The sequence below is a fragment of the Acomys russatus genome, chromosome 17, assembly GCF_903995435.1.
Source record: "Acomys russatus chromosome 17, mAcoRus1.1, whole genome shotgun sequence".
In the NCBI taxonomy this organism is placed as follows: Eukaryota; Metazoa; Chordata; class Mammalia; order Rodentia; family Muridae; genus Acomys; species Acomys russatus.
This window is the reverse complement of record NC_067153.1, coordinates 57,498,525-57,523,178: the sequence shown is the minus strand read 5'-3', so window position 1 is coordinate 57,523,178 and position 24,654 is coordinate 57,498,525. Positions and strand designations below refer to the sequence as shown.

The 24,654-nt window shown below is 40.5% G+C and overlaps 1 protein-coding gene across 1 annotated transcript in view; it reads left to right on the top strand.

The window, feature by feature from the left end:
- The window catches only part of Nell2 (neural EGFL like 2), a 295,382-nt gene that overhangs the window by 64,406 nt on the left and 206,322 nt on the right, over positions 1-24,654 (top strand). The window contains exons 5-10 of the mRNA XM_051160259.1: positions 12,437-12,610; positions 12,699-12,795; positions 14,979-15,051; positions 15,226-15,308; positions 16,197-16,325; positions 17,694-17,796. Coding sequence (XP_051016216.1) covers positions 12,437-12,610; positions 12,699-12,795; positions 14,979-15,051; positions 15,226-15,308; positions 16,197-16,325; positions 17,694-17,796 — 659 coding nt within the window. The remainder of the gene's footprint in view (positions 1-12,436; positions 12,611-12,698; positions 12,796-14,978; positions 15,052-15,225; positions 15,309-16,196; positions 16,326-17,693; positions 17,797-24,654) is intronic.

Below are 24,654 nucleotides of genomic sequence, written 5' to 3'. Positions count from 1 at the left end.
TTAGTGGCCTAACAGGTTACTGCTGACGCTTAGGACCCTAGGATCACAAACTGTGAGCTTAAGAGGAAGGTTTGAAACAGAAACTGTATTACCTGAACTCTTGGTGAATCCAGTGTCTTGCACACTTGAGGCAGATGTCTCCCAAGCACTCAAGCATCAGCTGTTTAGGTGAAGGTGAAGATAGGAAGGGCCCATTGTGGGAAGCTCAGTTTTCTTTTTTAAATGTTCTCTGAGTAGAATTGCAAGTATGCATTTAGTTTGCAAAACCACTTAAGCACCTGAAAATTAAGGAGAATAGTGCATGGTCTTGAACACAACACAGCACAACATAACACAACACATCACAACTCTCTCTCTCTCTCTCTCTCTCTCACATATACACACATACATGACACATTTTTAGAATCACAGGTGCACAATACATCCTACATGACTAAAGACTGAAGAACGAATTTAGTGATTCCTCAATGAGCAGGTAATTTCCTTATAGGCCATGAATTCGCCTCTCTATGTCCATTTCTCGATCCTCCCATAGTGGAGCAGGTAGGTTTGGAGGACTGGCATGTCAGCAAATTATTTTTAAATTTAATTAGAGCAGAAGTCAGTGTTGCAACACTTTTCTCCACTTCTTCTCTCCAGAACCACAGTCATTAGAGAAAAAAAAAATCCTACTTTGTGTCAGTATTCACATTGAATGTTTGGATAGGATTTTTGTTTCTCAAGCAAAATGAATTGATATGTATCAATACATTTCTTACAATCATAAGTATTTTATAACTATGTCACAACATAGAGGTGTAGCCTTGAGATTTCAGAAAATAATGACAAGCAGTGTTTGTATGGAAGTAGTCAAAGCAAGTGTTCAATTTCCTTGTTTGACATGTCATTCCAAAGTTCATGAAAGACATTATGACCATGTCTGAAATAAGAATGATGCTTATTGCAAAGGAATAGTGAGATGTAAGAGTTTGGGAAGAAGATGAAGATGCTGCTTTCTCAACCTGGCAAACCTCAAGGGACACCCTGCTGTCTTAGTGACCATTACTTGTCACTGAGATAAAACACCTCAAGAAACCAGCTTCATGAAGGAATTTTTTTTTTTGTTGGCTCATAGTTCAAGGCCGCAGTCCGTCATAGCAGGGAAGTCGCAGCAGCAATTGCTCCTGTATACTGACCGGGGTGAAGTATTTATTTCCCTGGGTAGGTGCCTCCTGAAAGTCCACCAAATTCAACTTCAAATTCAGCTTCACTTGGGTTCCCAGGAAAAGAGGCTACATGGAGCTAGTTCTTCTGCAAGAAAACCACAACAACAGTTCATCCCAAGTGAGGAGAGAGTCGCTATTCCCCCCGGAACTTCATGAGTGAGGCTTCCACTGTCTGCACTCTCAGTATTTGCATCCTCCCAGGTCCTGTCAGAACATCATCCTGTGCTCTGCTGGCAGCATTGGAGAGCTTAAAAAATGCCCAGTTTCTAAACCCTCCACATTCTTCCCACAAACCATATGCAAAACTCAGAGAACTCCAAAATTAAGTTTATCACCAAAGAGATTGTTTCTAAAAGAAATATTGTTTCTTTCTTCTAATTAGGTATTTATAATCACATATTTCTAAAATCATCATATAGTTAAATTACTATGCTTTTAAATATCATGCATGAGTCCATGTGACATAATTTATTTATTATAGTTTTAAATTTAGAATAATTTTGATGTGACAATCCTGTATCTTTTGTTATTATTTCCAGACTATTTTATATATTTATGTTTTCCACATTTTACTGAAATTTTATAATCAGCTTTAATTCTATACATAGATTGGGGTATTCATTGTATATTTATAGGAGATTTTCCAATTTCTTTAAGAATTTTTAAAAGTTTCTTATAAAGTTATTACACTTTTAGGTTACATTTATCCTTGGAAATCTGTTCTGATGTTATGTTAGTTGTCATTGTTTAGGATTTCATTTTATTTTTACTTATTACAGCTGAGTTTTGCACATTAATATTTGATCTGGGAATTAAATAGATTAATATTTAATCTAGCAAACTTATTACCTTATTTACCAATTCTAGCAGCTTATTTGTAGAATTTTATTATCTAAGTTAATAGTCATATTAACTGCCAATAAGATGGTGATATTTCTTTCTTTACAATTTTTTTTATCTTAACATTTTAAAAAATTTAATTATTTACATTCAGGTCATAGTGCCCCTCCCTCTTCTCCTCCTAGTTTCACCCTCCCTCTCCCTTCCACCTCCCCTATTCCTCACAAAAGGGGAGCCCCCCTACTCACTCATGCCAGCTCATTAGGTCACACCAGGACTGAGTTTGTCCTCTTTCCTTGTGGACTTCCCAAGGTAGTCCCATTAGGGGCAAGTGATCAAAAGGCAGGCAACAGAGCCCATGTCAGAGACAGCCCCTATTCCCCTTAGTAGTGGACCCACATGAAGCTGAGCTGCCCATTGGCTACATCTATGTAAAGGATCAAGGTCCAGTCCACGCATGGTCCTTTGTTGGCGCTTCAGACTCCACAGGCCCCTCTGAGCTCTTGTTAGTTAGCTCTGTTGGCCTTCTTTTGGCGCTTTTGTCATGGCTAGGTTCTTTTATCCTTCGCCCAACTTTTCCATTAGACTCCATGTGCTTTGCCCAATGTTTGATTGTGAGTCTCAGCAGCAGGGGCCATGGGACTGAGGACAGCAGCCTCTAACTATATGAGACTCCTAGTGGAGGGAGGAGAACATCAACCCACCCACAAAACTTTGATCCAAAACTTACCCTGTCTATAAGACATGTAGGGATAAAGATAGAACAGGTAGATTGAAAGTATGTCCAACCAATGGGCCTGGCCCAACTCAAGTCCCACCCTACTGAAGAGAGCCAACCCATGACACTGTTAACGGTACTCAGCTATGCTTGCAGACTGGAGTCTGTCACAGTTGTCCTTTGAGAGGCTCCACCCAGCAGTAGTTTGAAACAAATTGAAACAAATAGTTTATATTATAGAAGAGAAATAATATCAGAGCTCAAAGATAGATTTTTTTTGAGATATCTCTTTCTTAAAAAATAAAGGGAAAAGGAAGAGAAGAACATCCAAAACCTTTGGGGTGTCATTGAAAAATGTCTTTACCATCAGCATATGCAAAGGAAGAAGCAAACAGCAAGACAGCAGGAGAAATGGTAAAAGAAATCATAGCGGAAAATGTCCCTAATCTTGGGGAGGGTAGGTACCCAGGCACAGGCAGCCAATAGAAGCCCAATGGCCAGGACAAGAAGGTATCCTCGCTTTGTTATACTATAGTCAAACTGTTGAAAGTGTGAGACAGAGATACATTTTAAAAGCTTCAAGGGAAAAGCTACTGTCACACTTAAGGCCAGCACTCCTTGACTAAGCAGGTTTTATAGCACGTACCCCTCAAGGCCAGGAATGATGGATTCCAGGACCTGAAAGAAATTAACCACCAGCTCAGCTTTCTATTTCCAGCAAGGCTACCCTTCAAAATTAAAGAAGTAATGACTTTCCAAGGAAAGAAAAATTGAAGGAAATTTATGATCAGTGGACCAGCCATACAGAAGATGCTTGAGAGATCCCTATGCCAAGAAGTAGAAGAAGCAAAGATAGCATTATGATACCACACAAATGTGTACATTTCACTACAGGAGAAAAACAACCCAAACCCATCAATATATAAGTAGACTATTACACACAGAAAGATGATAGAAACAAAAGAAACAAAAACCGCACAAGAAGCAGACGAGCATCAAGATGACACACTGAAGGCCATACCTACGTTTGAATAATTAGTGCACTGAGATGGTTGAACTCTCTGGGTTAAAAAGTACAAGTTTGTTCTATGAATTCAAAAAGAAAGACCCAATATGCTCCCTACAAGAAAACCACATTATCAGAAGTGATGCACACACAGATTGAAGGGTGAAAATGGTATTCCAGTCCAATAAAATTTGAAATGAGCGAATGCAGATGCACTGGCTGGTGTCTGCTAAAACAGACCTTCTTAACATAAAGTAACTACCTGACATGAAGGGATCAATGTATCAAGGAAATATAAAAGTTATAAATGATTTTGCACCTAATTTTTGAGCTACCAATTGTACAGAACATCATTAGACATAAAGAGTAAAATAGGCTTCAATCCAACAATAGTCGGAATTTTTGTTCTACGCCCTCCGTACTGGACACATGACACAGAAACATCAACAGGGATGATGCTATCACAAAGACCAATGGGCTTCAGTTGTCTGTGGGCCATTCCATTCAATGGCTGCAGATTGCATCCTTTTAACTAGCACCTGGAATTTTCTTTAGACATGAGTGAATTAACTCTTAATAAACTGAAAAAAAGGAAGTTATATCTGCAATGTTCTTATTATAGTGGAATGAAATAGCAAGTTTCAGAAGTTTATATGGGAACTGAACTTTTAAATAGGTGGCAAGTCTCTTCCAAATTGAAAGGAAAACATTTAATTATACTTAAAAAATGAAAATGGAGAAGCAGGATACCAAAACATTTGTGATAGTAGCAAAAGAAATACTAAAAGAGGATTTAGGAATGACTCTCCACATAAAAATGGAAAAAAACTTAATAAAAAAGAACATATCATAACAAAAATTAACAGAAGGAAATAAATAACAGTGTTCATAGCAAAATTGATGAAATCAAGTCTAAAATCACAACACAGAGGAACAGTGAAAAAGACAGCTCCTTGGACGAGTCAATGCTGAGTAAGACACAACAGGATTTTGAAGGAAGTTGAGATTGTTTTCAAAACTGTAGACAAACATAGTGGGAAATCTAGACAAAATGGGCCTACCAAAATTTAGTTCAGGAGACAGAACAACAAAACTTGAAGAAAATGTGCATTAGACTAGACTCTGGAAAAAGAGAAAGGACAGAGTGTAAACGTGTCAAATGTCTTCACTAGGCTGGCTCACTTTACAGGAGTGGCCACCTGCCTGCTGCAGTGCCTGGGACCTGCCAGCTGCTCAGCCTTCAAAGCTGGACTCCACCAAGAAAACCAAGTAACACAGCAAATATAAACAGTGCAAATAGATTAAAACATGTAAAGACTACTGATTTATAACCTTATGCTATTAGTTTAGAAAATTTGGATTAATAGTAAATTATTTTCTGTGATGGCATAGTTAAAATACCAACCAGCAGATAATACAGAAAATCAGGAGGAATGGCGGAGATAGGGAAATTGTCAGTGTTTGCTCCCTTCGTGTGTTAAGCCTGAAGTCTTCAGGCGCTAACTTTACTCTCTTCAGTATGATGTTCTGCAGATCTTTAGGGAGCAAACGTTTATGAAATCTGTTCCAGGGTGTGGAACAAATGACAGCTTCTCGTTATTCCTTGTCTCAATTCCTATTCGCAAATGTGAGCACATGTACCTGTGTGTGCACATCACATATGTACACATACACACTCAGTTGTACGACAGTGCCCAGGACGTAAAGAGAGTACGGGAAGCATGGATTCTTAGGAGCGTGAATCTGAATGTTCTAAACCAGTGTTTGTGGCTTTTAAGACTTCATTTCACTACACCTACAGTAATCATCAGTAAAACTGTCATGAGTAGGCAAAGTGATTTAGCAAGGTGACTGGATCTAGTAATCTGTGTGAAAAGCAGTAAGAGAGAGCCATTGGGAGTTACATATGTGAGTGATGAGAATGCGGTGTGCTTCAGTAAACAATGACATCAGTGATCAACTGGGCAGTGGAACTCTCTGCATTTGCTCAAGATCTTGAATCTGTCACTCATCTACACGTACTCAAAAATTGAACTGTGAGTTCAGTACTTGTTTGCCAATTCCCAACTGTAGACCCCCCCTCCCTTCCTGCCTCCATTGTACTCTTGTGGCTGACCCTGACTGACTGATCTTTGTGCCCTGTCTGACTGCATGCTAACACATCCTCAATGCTGAATGTTTTAGTCTGTTTGCTCTCTCAGCCTGGACAAATGGGTCCCATCTTCCCCTCCTCACTGCTAAGTCATATATCTTCACTTAGAAGTCAAAAGAGAGTTACCAAAGCTGCTCCCATTGCTTACTGTAACCGTGAGGATCTTTCCTTCTTCCTGGCTCTGCAGCTGTAGAGCAGGTCCTGTCCTGTTTCAAGGATGGTACATCAGGGCTCTTCATCCTTTCTAGCACTTTAATTTGTCTCTTCTCTGGGGTGTGTGTGTGTGTGTGTGTGTGTGTGTGTGTGTGTGTGTGTGTGTGTGTGTGTGTGTTTTCAGTGTATAAATATTTTCAAGGCAGTAAAACCACCCCTCCTGTTGGCAATACCTTCATCTCTTTTAGCTGGCCCCCTGTGCTGCCCCTTGCTTTTTACTGGGTTCGTTCCAGTCGGGCACAGCTCTACTGCCTCAGTATAATTCAGCACACTCTGTTCCCAATTACAAGCCTCTATCCTATTGAACTCTGGGCAGCACTTCCCTAGGCTGATGATTCCCTCTCCCATGGCTTTCCTGCTCCCATGCCTGGCTGTAAGCCTTTCCTTAGTGCACTGTGACCTGCCAATTGGTTTTAAATTCTGTCCCTTTGAAATAACACTTTTGTACTTTCTTCTCTGGCTTTGGGTGATGTTGCTGTTCTCCAGACTTATATACCTAGTGAGCTTCTTTTCTTCCCTTGGATCATTGATTGATGTAACTGGTCAAAGTCAGCACCTGGGACTATCACTTTAGGTAAACCCATTTGAATCTTCTTCATTTCTAAAGGTTAGCCATTTGCTTCTCAGTGCTCAGACTAAGCACCAGGACAGTTTTCCTCATTCACCAGTTATTCTATTACATATTAATTATGAAAAAACTTTATTGTTCCTTTTTTTTTATGCTGTAGGCTTTGAACTTTTTCAAACCTACTTTACTTGGGGTTCTTTAATGCTTATGCCTCCCTTCCAACCCACCTACCCTAGATAGGAGAGAAAAGAGGTTGCTTGGACTAGGAGAAATAGACCCTCTTAGACTCAGTTCCTTGGAGCATTTCCACTTTTCATTGCCAGGATTCCAGCAGACCCATTAAACAGCAAACCAGAAATTCAGTAAGGGTGACGGAAACTGCAGCAGCCAGAACTCGGAATGTCGAAACGTTCTCTGGAGCATGTCTTTCTCACAGCCAAATGATATGAAGCAATACCAAAACCAAAAACCCAGCCTCTGGTTTTGGGCGCACACACACACACACACACACACACACACACACACACACACACACACACACACACACATCCTCTCAGAATCCATATTAGGATTTTTATCAGCTGACAAAGAACATGTGCTCCCCTCCCCCGCAGGAGACAGTTCCTCTTCTAGCAAACAAACACCTTGCTTCGAGAAAACAAGCACTGCACACTCTCACACAAGTCTGTTTCACATTCTACACTCGGGATCAAAACAAAAACATGTTTACATCCATTACGTAATGTTTCAGAGGTTGTCCATTATTCCTACCTTCTTTAGCAAAAGAAATCCACCGGTTTAACTTCAGACTCAATTCCTTGTAACTTTTCATGATCTCTACAATGTTCCGACAGCAAAGCCAGGTGCTCTCAAGAACTCATTGCTTTCTACAGCCACCATATGAGGCCGTGGTCCCTAAGTGGCCTGCCTCCCTGCCATCATATGAGGCCATGGTCCCTAAGTGGCCTGCCTCCCTGCCATCATATGGGGTCATGGTCCCTAAGTGGCCTGCTTCCCTGCCATCATATGAGGTCATGGTCCCTAAGTGGCCTGCCTCCCTTCCCTCATATGAGGCCATGGTCCCTAAGTGGCCTGCCTCCCTGCCATCATATGAGACCATGGTCCCTAAGTGGCCTGCCTCCCTGCCATCATATGAGGCCATGCTCCCTGAGTGGCCTGCCTCCCTGCCATCCTGCTTTGTTCTGCCTTTCTCACTGGATGCTTTAAACACATACAATGCCACAGAATCTTCTACTCGTTGGTTAAACTGTAATGTCATTATTTGTGTAGATTCTTATTAAAATAATTTTTGTCACAGAGATTCACAGTTAATTAAGAAATGATAAAGTGTGACATTTTCATGGTGTTTCTGTAGAAAGCGTGACCACACCATAGAACTGTAAATCATTACAGTGATGTGTGGGGATTGTGTAACCCTTCTCCAGAAACACACAATATACATATTTGATCATATTTAATTTAATTCTGTTATAATTATATGAGATTTCCATTCATATTGTTCCCACTTAATACGGAAGGAAACTGAAGCTTAGAGAGAATTTTAACTCCCCCATTTCCACATTTTGTACAGTAGGGACAGAATTAAGGTTCTGTGGTCTCTTAAATTTCTGAATTATTCTACCTTGCTGATGACCAAATATAAAAAACAAACAGACTCACATGACTAGGGTTAGTGTGTTCTTTATAAAGGATGCCAATCAATGTACATTTTCCTTTCTCTTCTCATCTCTCCTACATCTGAGAGAACCACTGGAAGTAGTTAGGTGACGTAGATTTCTACGTGGAATGGCCAGGGCCACCAAGCTCACGGTGTTGGAGTATCCGTCGGACCACTGCATTTCTTTCTATTTGTTGTATCTTTACTGACTTTCCTACAGCCCCTTCTTATCACTGTGGTCAACTTTCCTGTGAGTGGATTATTCTGTTTCACCTCTAGTTTTTGTCTCCTGATCTCTGCATGTTCCTACTTAAAAGAACTACAGGCAACTAAGGAATGCTGGGAGCAGGAGAACTAGTCTCCTTCAGGAAGGGTGCACTACTTGGTTATCTAACACCAAAGTGTCAGCTCTCAGAACATACAAACATACATACAATTACATTATACCGACTGATCAGGTATATATATATGTAACATTTAATGAATAAAGAAGCCATGGATTTGAAAGAAAGCATGGAGGAGTATATTAGAGGATTTGGAGGGAGGAAAAGAAGAACTGATGTAATTATGTAATAATCTCAGAAATAAAAATAAAATGATCTAAAAATATATTTAGTTTACTTGTTATTTCCAGGGCTGACTTCCAGAGGTGGAGTTTATGAAGGTGTTGAATAATAAGTACAAATAATAATGAAATGCTGCCATCGTGAGCGTTTCCTCTCTGGAGGGGATCCTACTTTGTATACATGAGGAAATGGAGGCAGGGAGAGGTCACAGGCATCAGTGAGGGGGACAGAGTAGAGCTTTGAGTTCAAAGCCTGTATGGAGAGCCACTGCAGTTAGGTTCTTGCAGTTGTGCCCTCTCTGAGTTGCACCGATCATAAAGTTGGTCATCTGTAGCAGATGAGGACTTCTTCTTGTCAGTGAGCTGTCATTGTTTTCAAATCTAGGATTTCAATATAAATAGGATTTCTGATTCTGTCTGGAGGAGGGTGCATGATTGTAGCAGTGTGTCTCTTGTCCCAATATGTTGAGAGTTAACCTGAATATAGAAGTGGTTGGCACATTTGCAGATGTTAATTGTTTTTAAAAAGCAAGTGCTTTTCTGTTCTTAAAGAACTGATTGGTTGAAGATAAGCTAATGAGTATTTGTTATTACATGATAAAATAAAGTTTACTCATAAAATTATCATCTTTAAAATGACTAATATTACCAAACTACCACATAGTGTGGTTATTTTTCCAAAGATAACAGATACTGATGAGGATATGGTGAAAAGGAAAGTTGTACATCCTCAGCGAGAGTGAAAAATAATTAATCCATCATGAAAAGCCATATGGCATTCCTACCCCACCATCTTCCTGAGTAAGTGTCTAAACAGGAGTCTGTGTGTGAAAGCTATCTGCACTTCCATAGCTTTTACAGCAGTATTTACACTTGCAAGATATGGAATCAGCATGAGTGCCCATGAATTAGAAGAAAATGTGATTTATATATCATATGGACTACTGCTTACTCATAAGAACAATGAATTTTAGTCATTTGCATGAATCTGGAAAACACTACAGTAAGTGCAATAAATCCAGGTGGAAAAAGACAACTGTCATGCTCTCTCTCAAAAGTGGAAGCTAAAACTGCTGATCCCTTAGGTGTATAAAGTAGAATAGTGGTTACCAGCCAATGGAAAATGTATGAGGGAAGGGAGAGCAGAGAGAAGTTGGTGATAGGTAGAGAATTGGAGTTAAATAAGAATAACCTTTAGTGCTATCCAACACAGTAAATGGTTGTTAATACTTTATTGTATGTTTAAAAACCACGAGGACAAACGACTGTGAATGCTCTCACTACCAAGAAATGAGAGGTGTTTGATGGACAGGGCATGCTATTAACTCTAATTCCCCTTTTTACATTTATTAAAATAGACATCATTATCACAAATTCATAAAGTTTTTATAATACTGATTAAACTTAATTGTAAAATGCAGTTTTAAGTTTTTGGCTTTTGGGTAACCTATTTCATATTTTCTCCTTTTTCCTTCTTACTGGTTGTTACATTTTTATTTATTTTTTGAAATTTTTGTATACAATGCACTGTGGTCATATTCACCTCTTGCTCACTCTCAATCACCCTACAACACACCATCGCATCTCCCTCCTAATCCCTTCCTTTTTTATTTACTAATTTATCTTTAATTCACTGAGTCCAATTAGTACCTCCATATATGCATGGATGTGGGCTTGTTCACAGAGATGGAAAACCACAATCCTAAAGGAAAGTGACTTTCTTTTTTCTAGCAACCATCAATTACCAGTAGCTCCTCAGCTAGGCGTGAGGCCTCATCAGACCCTGTGTCCATGCTGGAATTTTAAAAAATTAAATACAATATCAATCACTTTCTCCCTTCCTTTTTTACCTTCTAATCCTTCCTTTAGCCCCCTAATCCCTCTCAAATTGATGTCTTCTTTTTCTTTTATTATTGCTATACATGCAAATGTATGTATATATAATATATGTGTATATAAGGCAATAAATATTCATATATATGTAGCAATAATATATGCATATACACATGCAACCTTCTGAGTCCATTTTTGTTGCTGTGTTGATGATTTCAGGATGGATTAGCCACTTTCTATTGGGTGGTCAATTAGGGGACTTATCCTTGGAAGAGGTTACCTCTCCCTCTCTCAGCAGTCACTAGCTGCCTATGGTTCTCTGTCTATGCTGAGACACCATGGGATTTCCTCCTTCTATGTTACATTATGGACTTTCTTACTGGTGCGATCTTGCACAGGTCTTGTGTGAGGTAATATCAGCTACTGTGGATTCTTGTGTGCACCGACTACACCATGGCCAGAAGACAGAATGTTCCAGCAATCCTCCTCATTCTGTAGTACTTACGTTCTTTCTGCCCTCGGCTGTCATTCTCCCTGAGCCTCTGCGGTGGTGGCACAATCGTCTTACCTATGGCTGGCGCCCACAATCACTTTTTCACTACTTTGCATACTAATATGTCTCCTCATTAATCACCATGTACTATTATGAAGACGCTCCTATGACCACGGTTGAGGACAACAGAAGTCTAGGGATGCAAACATAAATATTTAGAAGGCAAGTTGACAACATGATCATTGAGTAAAATGACATCAATAGATCCCCCCATGGCCTATGAATTCCATCGTCTTGTCTTCTGACAATGTTAATAGCACCCCTCATGAATTACTGCTTGTGCCCCAAGCCCCAAATCCAATCAGGAGAGCAGTAGGATACTCCATCAACAGCTCAGTCACTAGTATCCAGTGTGGACATCTTGCCTGACAGATGACTTCCACAGTAGTCAGAGTCCAGCACTGGGTGATGTCACTGATGTCTTTTCTTCTTCAGCAGCTTGTACCATGCAGTCTACCCAGTGGGGATATTTTCAGCTCAAAAAGATTTACCTGTGTCCTGAAACTAAAATAGTGCCTTCAGCAAGAAAGTCTTATTATTATTTGGTTATGGTAGGCAACCAAAAACATGGCATGCGTCATGTTGTTTTTGGTGTTTCTGGGTCTTCCCTGACCAACAATGTGTGGCAAGGTAACTTGTACTTGTCACTGAGACTTTCACCCATGTCTTCTGGGAGCAACATTGCTCACTAATGTGGGGATACTTCTGTTTATACATACATGCATACATGCATAAACACATACCTTAATATTAATTGTCCACATATATATTACATATATTAGATTACAAACTAGTGGGTTTCATAAAGCTTCTTACTACAGTCTTAGCTTTAGTCAACAACTCTTTCCTTTCTTCCTGCTCCTTCTCCCTCCTTCCCACAGCCTCATTTCCCAACCCCACTTAAACCTTTAGCCCCCAGCGGTCTCCCCTGAACTTTCATATCACACATGCTCTACTAGTCCAGCTGTTATACTTCTTAATTGGAATGTCTGGTTGAACTTTGTAGGGGAACAGAACCTGAGGGTCTACTCTATCTCTCTGGAGACAGAAGCTAGCATAGCCATCATTGAATTTTACCTTTGACATGTGGCTCCTCTCTATGAAGGTACCTGGAACTGGAAAGCAGTGGCCATCGGAACGAGATCAGACTACATTACCGCTCTGGCACTCACCGTCCCCACACGGAAGTGTTTCCTTATATACTGGCCGATGCCAAGTGGCACAAGCTCTCCTTAGCCATCAGTGCCTCCCATTTAATTTTACACATCGACTGCAATAAGTAAGCAAATTGTTCTCATTTCAAGAACTGGAAGACTCTAGGAGACCATTGTCGGCTCACAGCCTTTCTGGTCTATCTTGTCTTTCAGAATCTATGAACGAGTGGTGGCGATGCCATCTACAGACTTGCCTGTGGGCACCACGTTTTGGCTGGGACAGAGAAATAACGCACATGGATATTTTAAGGTATCTTTTGGTTAAGGTCTGAGCATGAAGTAGAAATACAAAAATTTTCCAGTGAGTTTGAAAATTATATTTTACTTTTTATGGCATGAAACAAAACATCTGTGTGTGTGTGTGTGTGTGTTGCACACATTTCTAATTGTTTTCTATTTCTGCTTCTTAGAACGTTTTTTTAAACTGGTAAAAGAGTCACTCCTCATCTGCATTTGATCTTTATATATTGTAGAGATGAGCATCAGCCAGCGATCAACTTGACATTTTTGAATTTAAGAATTCAAAATAAATTCAATGGAAAATGTTAACATAGAAACAAACTTTCTACCACTGAAATTTCACCCTTGATGATACTTTTACAAAAACATTAATCACCCATGTGGAAAGCATTAGTTATGGTTTCCTCAACTGGTCAAACATTTATCTCTACCGACAACTTAGAAGCTCTCAGAATCTCCTCAGTGTAGGGTTTCAAAAGGATCCCAGCTGAGTGAAAGTCTTGAGGATGAATAAACAAATAAATAATAAATGCTTAAGGTGTCCCAACTGAATGCCTGCAAGTCTTGAGGATGAATAAATAAATAAATAAGTGCTTGCCCGCCAGCTGTTGAGGGAACATTTTCCCAGTGATGTGACCATTGTTAAGTTACACAATGATGAGCGAGTTGTGGAACTGTGGGCTTCGGGCGTGAGGAGGCTCCAGTCGATCCAACATTCTAAGCCAAGTATACAATGCCAGTAGAGTGTGAAAACTTAATATTGCCTGTTCTCTGGAATCCAGGTGGTTGGACTGTAGTACTCCACTTAATCCCTTACTTTGAAAATGTTAGTAAGGGTCCTTTATCCTTATAAATATGCATTGACCTACCCAGTGAGGTGAAATAACCTTCCAACAGCCAGGCAGCTACTGGGTGACAGATGTGTGGAATTGATTCTACTCTTTAAAGCCCTAAAAATCAATGCTCTGTTCCCATGCAAGGGACGGCAGATGCATGCTGTGATTTTCAAGTCTCTCTTCTATTTAATTATGGCAGTCTTGGAGCTCAGATGTGGCCTCACAGTCCCCACTCACCAATCACACGCATCTATATGGTGCGCCATCTTTATTGTGGTCTGAGAACATTGTCCAGCAGTCGTGTGCACTGCATCAGCTGCACACGATACACACCAGCCTGGTTTCCATGGTGCTACTACCGAGTCATAAGATTTTTCACCCAAGCTACTTCCGTAAACCAGAGTCAAGAATAGATCTAGTAATTGTCACTTTGTCACTAAAAAAGTTACCACTCGCGTGGGCACGTACTGTTAATCACTGTAAATATGTACAAGAAACACAGATCACTATTTGGGTTGTAAATCTTTATAGGAATATTATTCTCTTGATAACATATTGGCACAGTTACTGCATCGCTACATGAAATGTAGAAGAGGAGATAGGAGAGAGGAAAGGCTGGACTGTGTTAGAGGAGGTGGTTTTGGTTACCATTGGCCTTGCTTTGAGCCCATCAGTCCAGCAGCCTACAGGCTAAGGATGTGTAAACATGAAGCCATCTGTGTACAGTGGGACATTTGCAGCTGGCATTTCAATAGCTTCCCTCTAAACTTTCTGGGTTCCTAAACACTCTAAACTACATCTTGCTATATCTGCTTACTAAATCCACTGTCCTTTCTGAATTGAGAGATGAACTTTAAAAAATTCCCAGTGAAAAAATGAGAAACGTTCAAGTAGGTGTAGCTTCCATGACTCGGTTTATCCACCCTTTCCCTTTTGATCGCTGTTAATACAAAATTGGTCTCATGTCTGTGGTGAGAAACCCCAAAGTGATTTTTTATGCCAACACTTAAAGGTCACTTTCAATTCTTGTTTCTGTGGTGAACTAAAAATAACTTCTCAAAACAATAAGATGATGGCCACATCCTTGAATCTTGACATTTAGTCTTATGGCTTTAAAAAAAGTTAGCCAGGTGGAAGTGCGTAGGTAATTCTGTTTTGCCCGGTGAATCTCTTTCCCTGGCACTGCCTGTTAGGGGCAGACCCAGGAGGGCCGTAGATCCAGGCATCTGGGTAGATCTGTTCCTTCACACTTTGCTCAGGAACTTGACTATTGAGCATAATTTAGGTAAATGAAAATAACGCTTCTTTCGTGTTTTCATGAGTGAAAATAATGCTTCTTTCATGTTTTTATACATAGGGGATAATGCAAGATGTGCAGTTACTTGTCATGCCCCAGGGGTTCATCGCTCAGTGCCCAGACCTCAATCGAAGTAAGTCTATTAGTCTTGCGCTGTGTGTTGTCATGAGAAGTGTGCTTTTTGCTTCATTTTGTCCAGAATGTCAGTTTGAGATTGGAGCACACACAGAATGGCTGTCGGCGCAGACTTAATCAGACCGAACCCCTTACAAATGCAGTTTGATCAATGTCCTATTTGTAATTGCAGCCTGTCCAACATGCAACGACTTCCATGGGCTGGTACAGAAAATCATGGAGCTGCAGGACATTTTATCGAAGACGTCAGCCAAGGTAAAAATGACTCACAAATACACCGGGAATGCTGCACAGTCTCGTGACTCTCAACAGCTCCTTCATCACCATATATTTTCATCCTTGAGACAGTCCTTATAGCATATAATTTGGAATCCTTGCTCAAGGAAAAATCGTTATGATGCTGATGAAGGTTATAAATATTTAAATCCTAGCCATCTGTATAACAAATGACTCAGTAAGTCAGGAATGGAGCAGATAACCTGGTTTACACTCTGCTTTACCACTGCAAGATACATGGTTGCCTAGTTTTTATTATGTATTTCTATTTAGCTTTTGTTGTGAGCAAGGATGTGGAAAGACAATGTAAAAATATGGATACCAAATTGGGTCAAGGAAATGAACAGTTTTTAACTGTTATGCTATAGTTGTAGGTTCATTCACTGAAGTCTGAAGCACATACCAAGTTCACTGACAACTTCACCAGATTTTAAATTTTGCATAGTGTTGAAGGATTTTCTGAAGGCCGTGTGTGTGTGTGTGTGTGTGTGTGTGTGTGTGTGTGTGTGTGTGTGTGTGTGTAGTTTGTTATTTATGTGATTCAAACCCCAAATGTTATTTTTTTTACTGGAGTAAACATATTAATGGAATTAGATTCTGTTTAAAAATGAAAAATTCTTCCTTGTATTGTGAATGACGTTATTCTGAATTAGCCTGAATTTGTGTCTTGTAAATTGTGATTTTTGTTCTACAGGTAAACTTTTTATGTGTAAAGGGTTGGGAAGTGCTTCTTTAGAGTTGTACAGGCTTGATAGATCTATAATAAGTGGTGATGGGCCCCTCGTTGATGTAACACTCTTAGATATCTGCTACGGTGCTCTGCATTTTGCAGTGGCTGTAATAGTGAGCCCTTTCTTTGTGCCACAGTTGTCTAGAGCTGAACAGCGAATGAACAGGCTGGATCAGTGCTATTGTGAGCGGACATGCACCATGAAGGGGACCACCTACCGAGAGTTTGAGTCCTGGACCGACGGCTGTAAGAACTGCACATGCTTGGTATGCCTACCATTCACATTGACAGGGACTCAGGTGACCCTGCTGCTAAAATATTTATCAAGACAATGTAATCATGAAAATTTCAAGACCTATTTTCTCTAAATGCAACACTATAATGCCAGCAAACCTGGTCACTTCTGAAGAACTGTGTTACATTATTAAAGCCACTCTCTGGCTGTAACAGCAATTATGGTTTGAGGACACCATGAAGCTTAGCTGTGTATACATGAAGTTATCAGGTCAAATTAGCTATATCCTATATCCCTTAGCATTTCTGGGGAGTTCTCCCTTGTGTTTTTAATAATAAATTATAAATAAATCGACTTATATAGAGCATTAAATATTGTGTGTAGACAGAATTATATAAATAATGGATTTTAAATAGTCTTTAATAGTTGGCAACTGGAGAATACACACTACACAATTTAAATAAATGTGATTATCAGCAATTATTTTTAGTCCATTATTATCTAAAAACTGTATTCATGCTTCAAAGAAAGCTTCAAGACAATTTTGGTTTTAAACTTTCCAATTCCCCTTGAACTATTCTGTTAAAAAGCTAGATTTTTGTTAAGGATCATGGATCTCCTAGAGGGAGCTTTGTAAATGTTTCCCCGAACGCAGGAAGTTGACTCAGGAGCAGAATATCATGCACATGAAAGATCTAAAACAAAGTGACCTGTATGTGAATGTGTCTCTGTGTGTGTGAGAGAGAAAAGGATAGAGGAAAGGGGAGGGGGAGTGGCATGTAATCTGTGTGAATGTGTGCATACTTTTGTGTGCCCTTGTGCATGTGAACATGTGAGTGTGTATCTGTACACTTGAGGGCATCTTCACATATGTGTACACACATGTGTGCATCTGGGTAAGAGTTTGTCCATGTGCAGTCTGTGTGCATGCACGCACATATGTGCATCTCTGTGTAATATGCTTTTCCTCAAGATTACAATATAATAAAATTATAACACTTTACAATTGTAGTGAAACCTTCCCAAACGAGGAGGCATATACAGCAACTAGGAAAGTCAGAGCATCCAGTTGGGCACATGGTGTGTGAGTAATCCAGGGACAGTAAAGTGTTCCAGGGCACCCCCCAGCTTACTATTTCCCTGTGAGCTTATATCCTTCATCCCTATAGAACATGCAGATCTGCTTTGTAAAGATCAATTGCTAGGCAAAAATGGGAACCATTCCCAACTGTAAAATGCACCCGGCATTACTGTGGTCCACACTATTATGGGTACTGCTAAAGAAAAGAGAATAGTGACATTGTATATGAAGAGCCCGAAATCTATGAAATGGATTTGAAAGCCGTGAGAAGTACTAAGTCCCCACATGGAACTTCTTTAAATACTCTTTATTTTTCAGAACGGGACCATCCAGTGTGAGACTCTGGTCTGCCCTGCCCCTGACTGTCCTCCTAAGTCAGCTCCCGCTTACGTGGACGGCAAGTGCTGCAAGGAGTGCAAACGTGAGCATGCCTTTGCTGACCAATACCTTCTTTGGAAAAATACAGCTTTGCATTTTAAAAAATTGTGTCGATCTCTTTAACCTGGATGAGTGAAATTGCTTCCAGAAGTGATATATTTTCTATTTTGGTGGTTATTTTTACTTGCTTCTACTCTAGTAGGGCAATCATTTGTTCTTGGAGGACCCTTGCATACAACAATAGATGTAGGAAAGATAGACAAAACACTCTCTGGGGGACATTCTGCCTTTTACACTGCAGCATACATATTCTTACCAAGTGCATAGAGAAGAGTGTGTGTTCATTTCTCCTGTGTCAAGGGAATCTGTGCCCTGTTACTTTGGGCATCGGGTGAAATATGGCTCAAGACAGTGCAGCCCACTTATATGGCATCATTCAACTTTAATAAGAAACAAATGAACAACAGCGAATCCCCTTGCACTGCATGTGCGGAGGCTTTGCTGCCCTTTATCACACATTATATGGAGTGCTTTTCTGATGTCTACAGAGACTTCCAGAATCTTCTGATGCTCTAGGTCATCCACGCGGTCACAGCAACCACGCCATCCATGTGACTCACTTCTGGAAAGGCTTTCCTTAAGTTCTAGGTAAAAAGAGCACCTAAACTACTGTTTTGTTTTTGTTCAAAGTAGTCGCAGCTATGAAGATCGACCTGTTGTAATGGGTGGGATATTCAGAGCTGTGCAAGCACAAGTCTGTGGAAGATTCAGGAAGATGTAATGAGGGTGGGAGACAGATGCAGAGGGAAAGTAGGGGTGCCCTGTGAGGGAAGGCGTGGCAGCTGCTTTGGCTCTGGATTCCTGGGTACAGATCTCCCTTGCTCAAGCCTACATAGTGTGCACACACCCCTACACATCAGCATGGAAGCATCAGCGAGTTGCCTTGTAAACCACTGCTTTAATTTCCTCTTGAGCTCACTTCACACATGCATACTAGGCTCGTTAAGTAGGTTCAGAAGAGCCAGAGTTCGAGTACAACATCTTAGCATCTTAATAAAACCTGCATGCATAATACTCCACGAAGGAGAGATAAACCTGTTTTCCAAGTGTGGGTGGTGAACGGTCTTGTGAGAGAACAGGTGAGGTTAATCCACTAGACCAACCACCTCCTGTGGGAGCTTGGTTGTTGCTAGCTGAAAAGATCCCGTGAACAGTGAACAGACTCTGGGAGGAGATATATAAATGAGCCCAGAGCTGGAGGCGGGGCTTTTGGAGACTTGGGATAGTTTTTGGCTGTTCCTAGCTCTACTTCCAGAAGCTCTGCTCGAGGGAAGGCTTGGGATTCTGGCTCCTGCTGAGGTTCCGAGTTCTGCTTACCCCAGGTTCCAGCAGAAGAAATTCTGCTGATTACGCCAGGAGAATCGTTTCTCAGAACTGATATCCTTACGGCTTTTAATCCTCTTTTCCTGTTGTTTTGGTTAGTTGGGTTATAAGTGACGGATGCTCAGTTAATAAGTTTGTCATAAAATATATTGGTTAAGAAAATTGAGCCTGCAACCCCAGATATAAAAGGAAATATAAAAACAAAACAGGAAAGTATGTTTTATTCTCCCTTGTCCTCCTAGAGTTTATTTAGTTCTTGTGTAATTTTTTTCTTATGCCTGCTCACATCTGACTGTGCAAGCTTTATGATGACTGTGGTGTCATTCATGCCTTCGACCCTTGTTATTAACGACTTAAACTGAGGGCGTCCCCATAAGAAGTAGACATTGCTGCATATTATTACACTGTAAATTCTCTACGATTCTGTTTCTTCCCTCGCAAGGGCTAGGTGGTGCTTTGTTTCTTCCTTCTGAGCAGCAATACAATATCATTCATACAGTAACTTGATTCACGTTCTATAGCTTCAAGTATAGGGCGCATTATTCAGGGCGAAGTTGCTGGAGCAAAGCCTATAGTAGTTTATGTTATATATGTCCGGCTCTTGACAACTTACTCTACAAAATACGCATGTGATTGTTTTCTTCCTTTAGAGAGGGAGCAGTGCGAGGAGGCAGCTGGGGACATAAGGACAAAGCCTTTTTGTTTCCCTGGGTCTTCAAAAGGGCAGTGGTTGGGCTGCGCTCCCATGCCTCCTAGTAACTTCACAAGATAATGCTGATTCATGGGACACCTTTTAATAAAGGGGAACCTAGGAAACCCTAACGGTTTTGCTTTAGCCATACAATGGTGTCCTGTAGCATTATTGTTAAAATGAATTGCAGTTCCACATCTTCAGTAAGTTCTGCTTATGGCCTGTGAATATCTGAATTCATAGTTTTTTTGAGATGAGCCTACTCTGGGGGAAGACAGTACTGGATGCTGCCCTTTGGTTCAGAGCACCATACTGCACCTGCTTAATCACGCTTTATTTAAAGTGAGAGAGGAGTCCACTTCTGCCTCTTCAGTCTGAATTGCAATTTCTCTTCATTATTAAAATCTTTGAATAAATGTATTTTGTAGGTTTTATTATTTTTTATGCCCCATTACATTTTCTCAAAAGAGTTTCTCTTTCTATGTAATGGCATTGCTTAAATGGACTAAAACTCTTCAGAAGAAAGCTTTATGTAAATGTCTATAATAATAATTAAATCAAACTGTCTAGTGTGGTACTAAAGAAAAAATGGGATTATTTCTTAGCTGATCAGAAGGCTAGTCTTCTCAGCAGTGTGATATCTTGAAACAAGTGAGAGGATTTCCTATTTGTACCAGCCCGAAGAGCAATAATCTAGACATCATTCATACCAGATGCAATTTAAGATGGAAGAAAAACACTTAAGCAGAAAATGCAGTTTCTTATCTGCAGCGTGTTGTTAGGTAATTGTTTTAAAAATGAGCTTATTTTATTCTCAGTAGAGATTGTACAAAATGACATTTTGAAACCAGAATAGGAAAAATAAAACAAATGCAATTTTAAGCATATTAGAGGTTGATTTGGACAATCATGTGCAAAGTAGTAAGTTGGGATTGCATAATAAAAAAGTAAGTGGACACCAGAGTGCCACTGGAGGCTGAAGGCACAGCCCCTGCCCCCCCGGACATCCAGGTGTGCAGGATGCTCCATGGATGTCTGATATACATGTGACACTCTTGTTTTTCTGTACATATTTACAGACCGTGTAAAATAGTTACAGATCAGGTTAAATGAATCTGGCCTAAGAGTGGGCAGAAAGGAGTTCTCATTTTCCATTTAGACATGGTTCTAATGAAGTAAAGTTTAAGAACATCTTTAATGTAAAACCTGGCTCCTGGTTAAAAATACTTTACTTTAAGATATAGGCAAAGAAACATCATTTAAATATTGTTGCTGGACACGCTGTTGGTGAGAACGGAGCTCCGTCCAATTTGGAGCCTTACCTAGCAAATGACCCAGCGATCAGAATAGCTGAAGTAGCCTCATCTCAAGCCCTACTGAGAACCCACCTACACACTATACACACTATGCAAGGCTTTGCTTCTAAATGACAGTAGTGGTCCCCTGTTACTCCCCTGCTATGGCTTTCTTCCTTGTTTGTGTGTTTGTTTTGTTTTGTTTTGTTTTGTTTTTTAGAGACCAGGATAGCATGTCTCTGGACAGAGGCATAGAGCAATGATAGGTTTTAAAGATGTGAGGTTCAGACCTCGGGATTTGGGGTTGTTTTATAGTTCAGATACCTCCTATGTATCAAGTAACTTCTGTGTTTGGCAACAGCCCTTGTTTGTATTCTTTTAGTTTGGAAACTGATGTCTTTCAGATACTGCAGCAAACTCAGCAACACAGGCAAGAAGATGATAATTTTAAGCTCATGGAGGATGACAGACAATAAGGAGCTAAACTACTTGTAAATTTTAAAAATTTATTTATTTATTTATTGATTCACTTTACATCCTTGTTGTAGCCCTATCCCTCCTCACCTCCCAGTCCCATCCTTCTTCCCTCTCCCCCATCCCTTCCACCTATTCCTCAGAAGAGGGGACCCTCCTTTCCTTTCCACCCCAGCTCACCAACTCTTACCAGGACTGAATGGGTCCTCTTCCCTTTTGACCTGGCAACGCAGTCCTGACAGGGGGGAGTAACTGAAAAGCTGGCAAGTGAGCCCATTTCACAGAGAGACCAGGTTCCCTCTTACTAGGGGACCCACATGAATCCTGAGCTGCCCATCAGCTACACCTGTGTTGGGCCCTAGGTCCAGTCAATGCAGGGTCCTTGGTTGGTGCGCCAGTCTCAGCAGGCCCCTCTGGGCTCTGGTTAGTTGGCTCTGCTGGTTTTCTTGTGAAGCTCCTGTCACCTCCAGGTCCTTTTATCATCCTCTCACTTTACATTTACACAATGGAATCCTACTCAGCTATTAAAAACAAAGAAATCACGGAATTTGCAGGCAAATGGATGGAACTAGGAAGGATCATCCTGAGTAAGGCAACCCAGACCCAGAAAGACACACATAGTGTATATTCTCTTATAAGTGGATATTAGCCATATAGAACAGGATAAACATACTCCAATGCACAGATCAAAAGAACAAGTAACAAGGAGGATTCAAGGGAAGATGCTTAAATCTCACTCAGAGGTGGAATTAGAATAAACAGGGGTAGTGGTTGAAAAGAGGGAACAAAGTAGGAGAGGAAACACAGAGATATATGAGGGGCGAGAGTCAGGGTAGGAGGACTAAAGGCCTGTAGAGAAAAGAGAAACTGTGGACAGGGGCACGTCTGAGACAAACTGGAGACCTAAGGCAGGGTAGGCTCCCACGGCCATATGAGAGGGACTCTAGCAGAGACACCTAGTTGCAAGAGCCATAGAAACTGAAGAGGACACTCTCTAACTAGACAAGGCTTCTAGTAGAGGGAGGGGAACACCAACCCACCCACAAAAACTTGGACTCAGAATTCACCCTGGGGTACAGATAGAGCACACTACTTGTAACTTTTACTTGTAGGCAAGGGATGCTGGTCATTCCTAGCCTTGGCGATTTTGCCGAGAACTGAGTTTTCATCAGATTGGCTGTAACATCTATACACAGGAGCCATCACTGACCTCCATGCTTCTCAGATTTTAATGAGAATATGAACAAGTTTGGGATCTCATTAAGATGAATTTCCGATTCAGTGTCTGGACAGGACCTTGGAGTATCTGTTGCCAACAAACTCTCAGGTGACCCAACATTGCCTTGATTAGCAGACTTAGCTAGTGCTTGTTCCATTATTTCCTTAGTTAGCATATCTTATGCCCTAAAACAGTGTCCAAGCTTTTCTTATTGTCTGATATCTCACTGTATGCTGCCTTTAATCTCAAGTACGTATGAGGGTTTATGTCTTAAGCTGATATTAAAACAATGGTTCTGAGTAGAAGGACTTACGAATCATCCATTGCTTTTCATAATGGTGCCCAATTTTTGGAACCTCAGTTGCTGCCCCAGCTAAAACAGTAGCATCACTATTCAACCACTTAGTTGTTTGTTTATTTCCATATAATCACTGCTCTGATGCATAAAATATTTTATCTGTGGAATGGAAAATCAGTGTAACCATAGAGATTATCTTGTGCTTCTCCTGGGTAGTCCAAACCTCTTCCCCTCTCCAAACCCACGCAGGAGTGTCATTGCCAGTGTAAAGTAGAAAAGGGTAGAACTTGACCACTCCAGCCCCTAGACCTTGAACAACAATTTTTAAAAGGATTTTTACTAGAGGATGTCTTTCTAAACTCTCATGGAATGGTCTACATCTCTCCTATTTCTCAGCTGCTCTGTGCTTTGCTGCCATTGTGCAGAATATGTAATCATAGATTTCTCCGGATGGTTCTGTTGAGATGAAGTGTAAGGGCTCTTGGTTAAATTAAGCTGTTCTCATCCAGATTGTAATAACCAGTGCCCACAGACATGGACATCTGTTTTCTTCATTGTATGTTTTATACGAGTGAAAATAATTAAAGCGAAAAGCACAAGAAAACTTAAGAATAAGCTTCAATTTCTTTTCTCCTCTCAGAAAATTCTCTCACTAATCCATACTTTTAAGATTGTAATCCTTGCCACTTATCCTTTAAGGACTGTTTCAAATATGCTGATCATGGAGAGGTTAGGTAGCACACACAAATAGATTGTATCCCATGAGACAGATGGCCATGGTTAGGTTTTCTTTTCTCTTAGTCTATTCAAGCCTATTGAGCTGGCTTCTGCCTTTCATAGTTTATTGTGCAATCATTTGTGAGAAAACATAAGCCATGAGCCTTTTTTGGGGGTGTGAAGTGTCATTGTTAGATTTGGAGGCTAATTACTATGCTCGGAAGGAGAGAGATGCAATGGATAACACATTCTTTTCACATGACCTCGTGGATGCACATGCTTTGAACTGATAAAAGAGTGAGCCATCCTGATAAAAAACATTAGAACATTTCACAGCCAAGGCAGCATTACGAATTTCCCATTTATGTCTGTGCCGGTGGTCCACCTTCAGCCTTTCTCAGGCCCTGAATCTCAGCAAAGGTCACTTTGATTTGTTAGTTGGGAAGGCGAGAAGCTGTAGAATCGCACAGAACAAGATGGACATTGTGCTTGTCCACTGATTTATTTAGTGTGTTGGTGCCTCCAGAGCACAGTTTGTAAATGCAGCAGGAGATGCCACGGGGAAGACAATGCCCAGAACATGAAGCGGGATGTAGGAGATACATGAATTGTCTTGGGTAAGCTTTCACTTTTGGAGCTTCCAGATTTAGAATCATCCTAGAGATAGCAATGTAGAATGGAAATAGCAACACCAAGAGCCTTAACATATAGTATCATATACATTTGCGTACTTGTGAAGAGTATTTAAAGTTAGGTAATTCCTATGAATTTGGCTTTTATAAGCATCGGAACTACAGTGGCAAACAAGGTCAGACTTCTCTTTG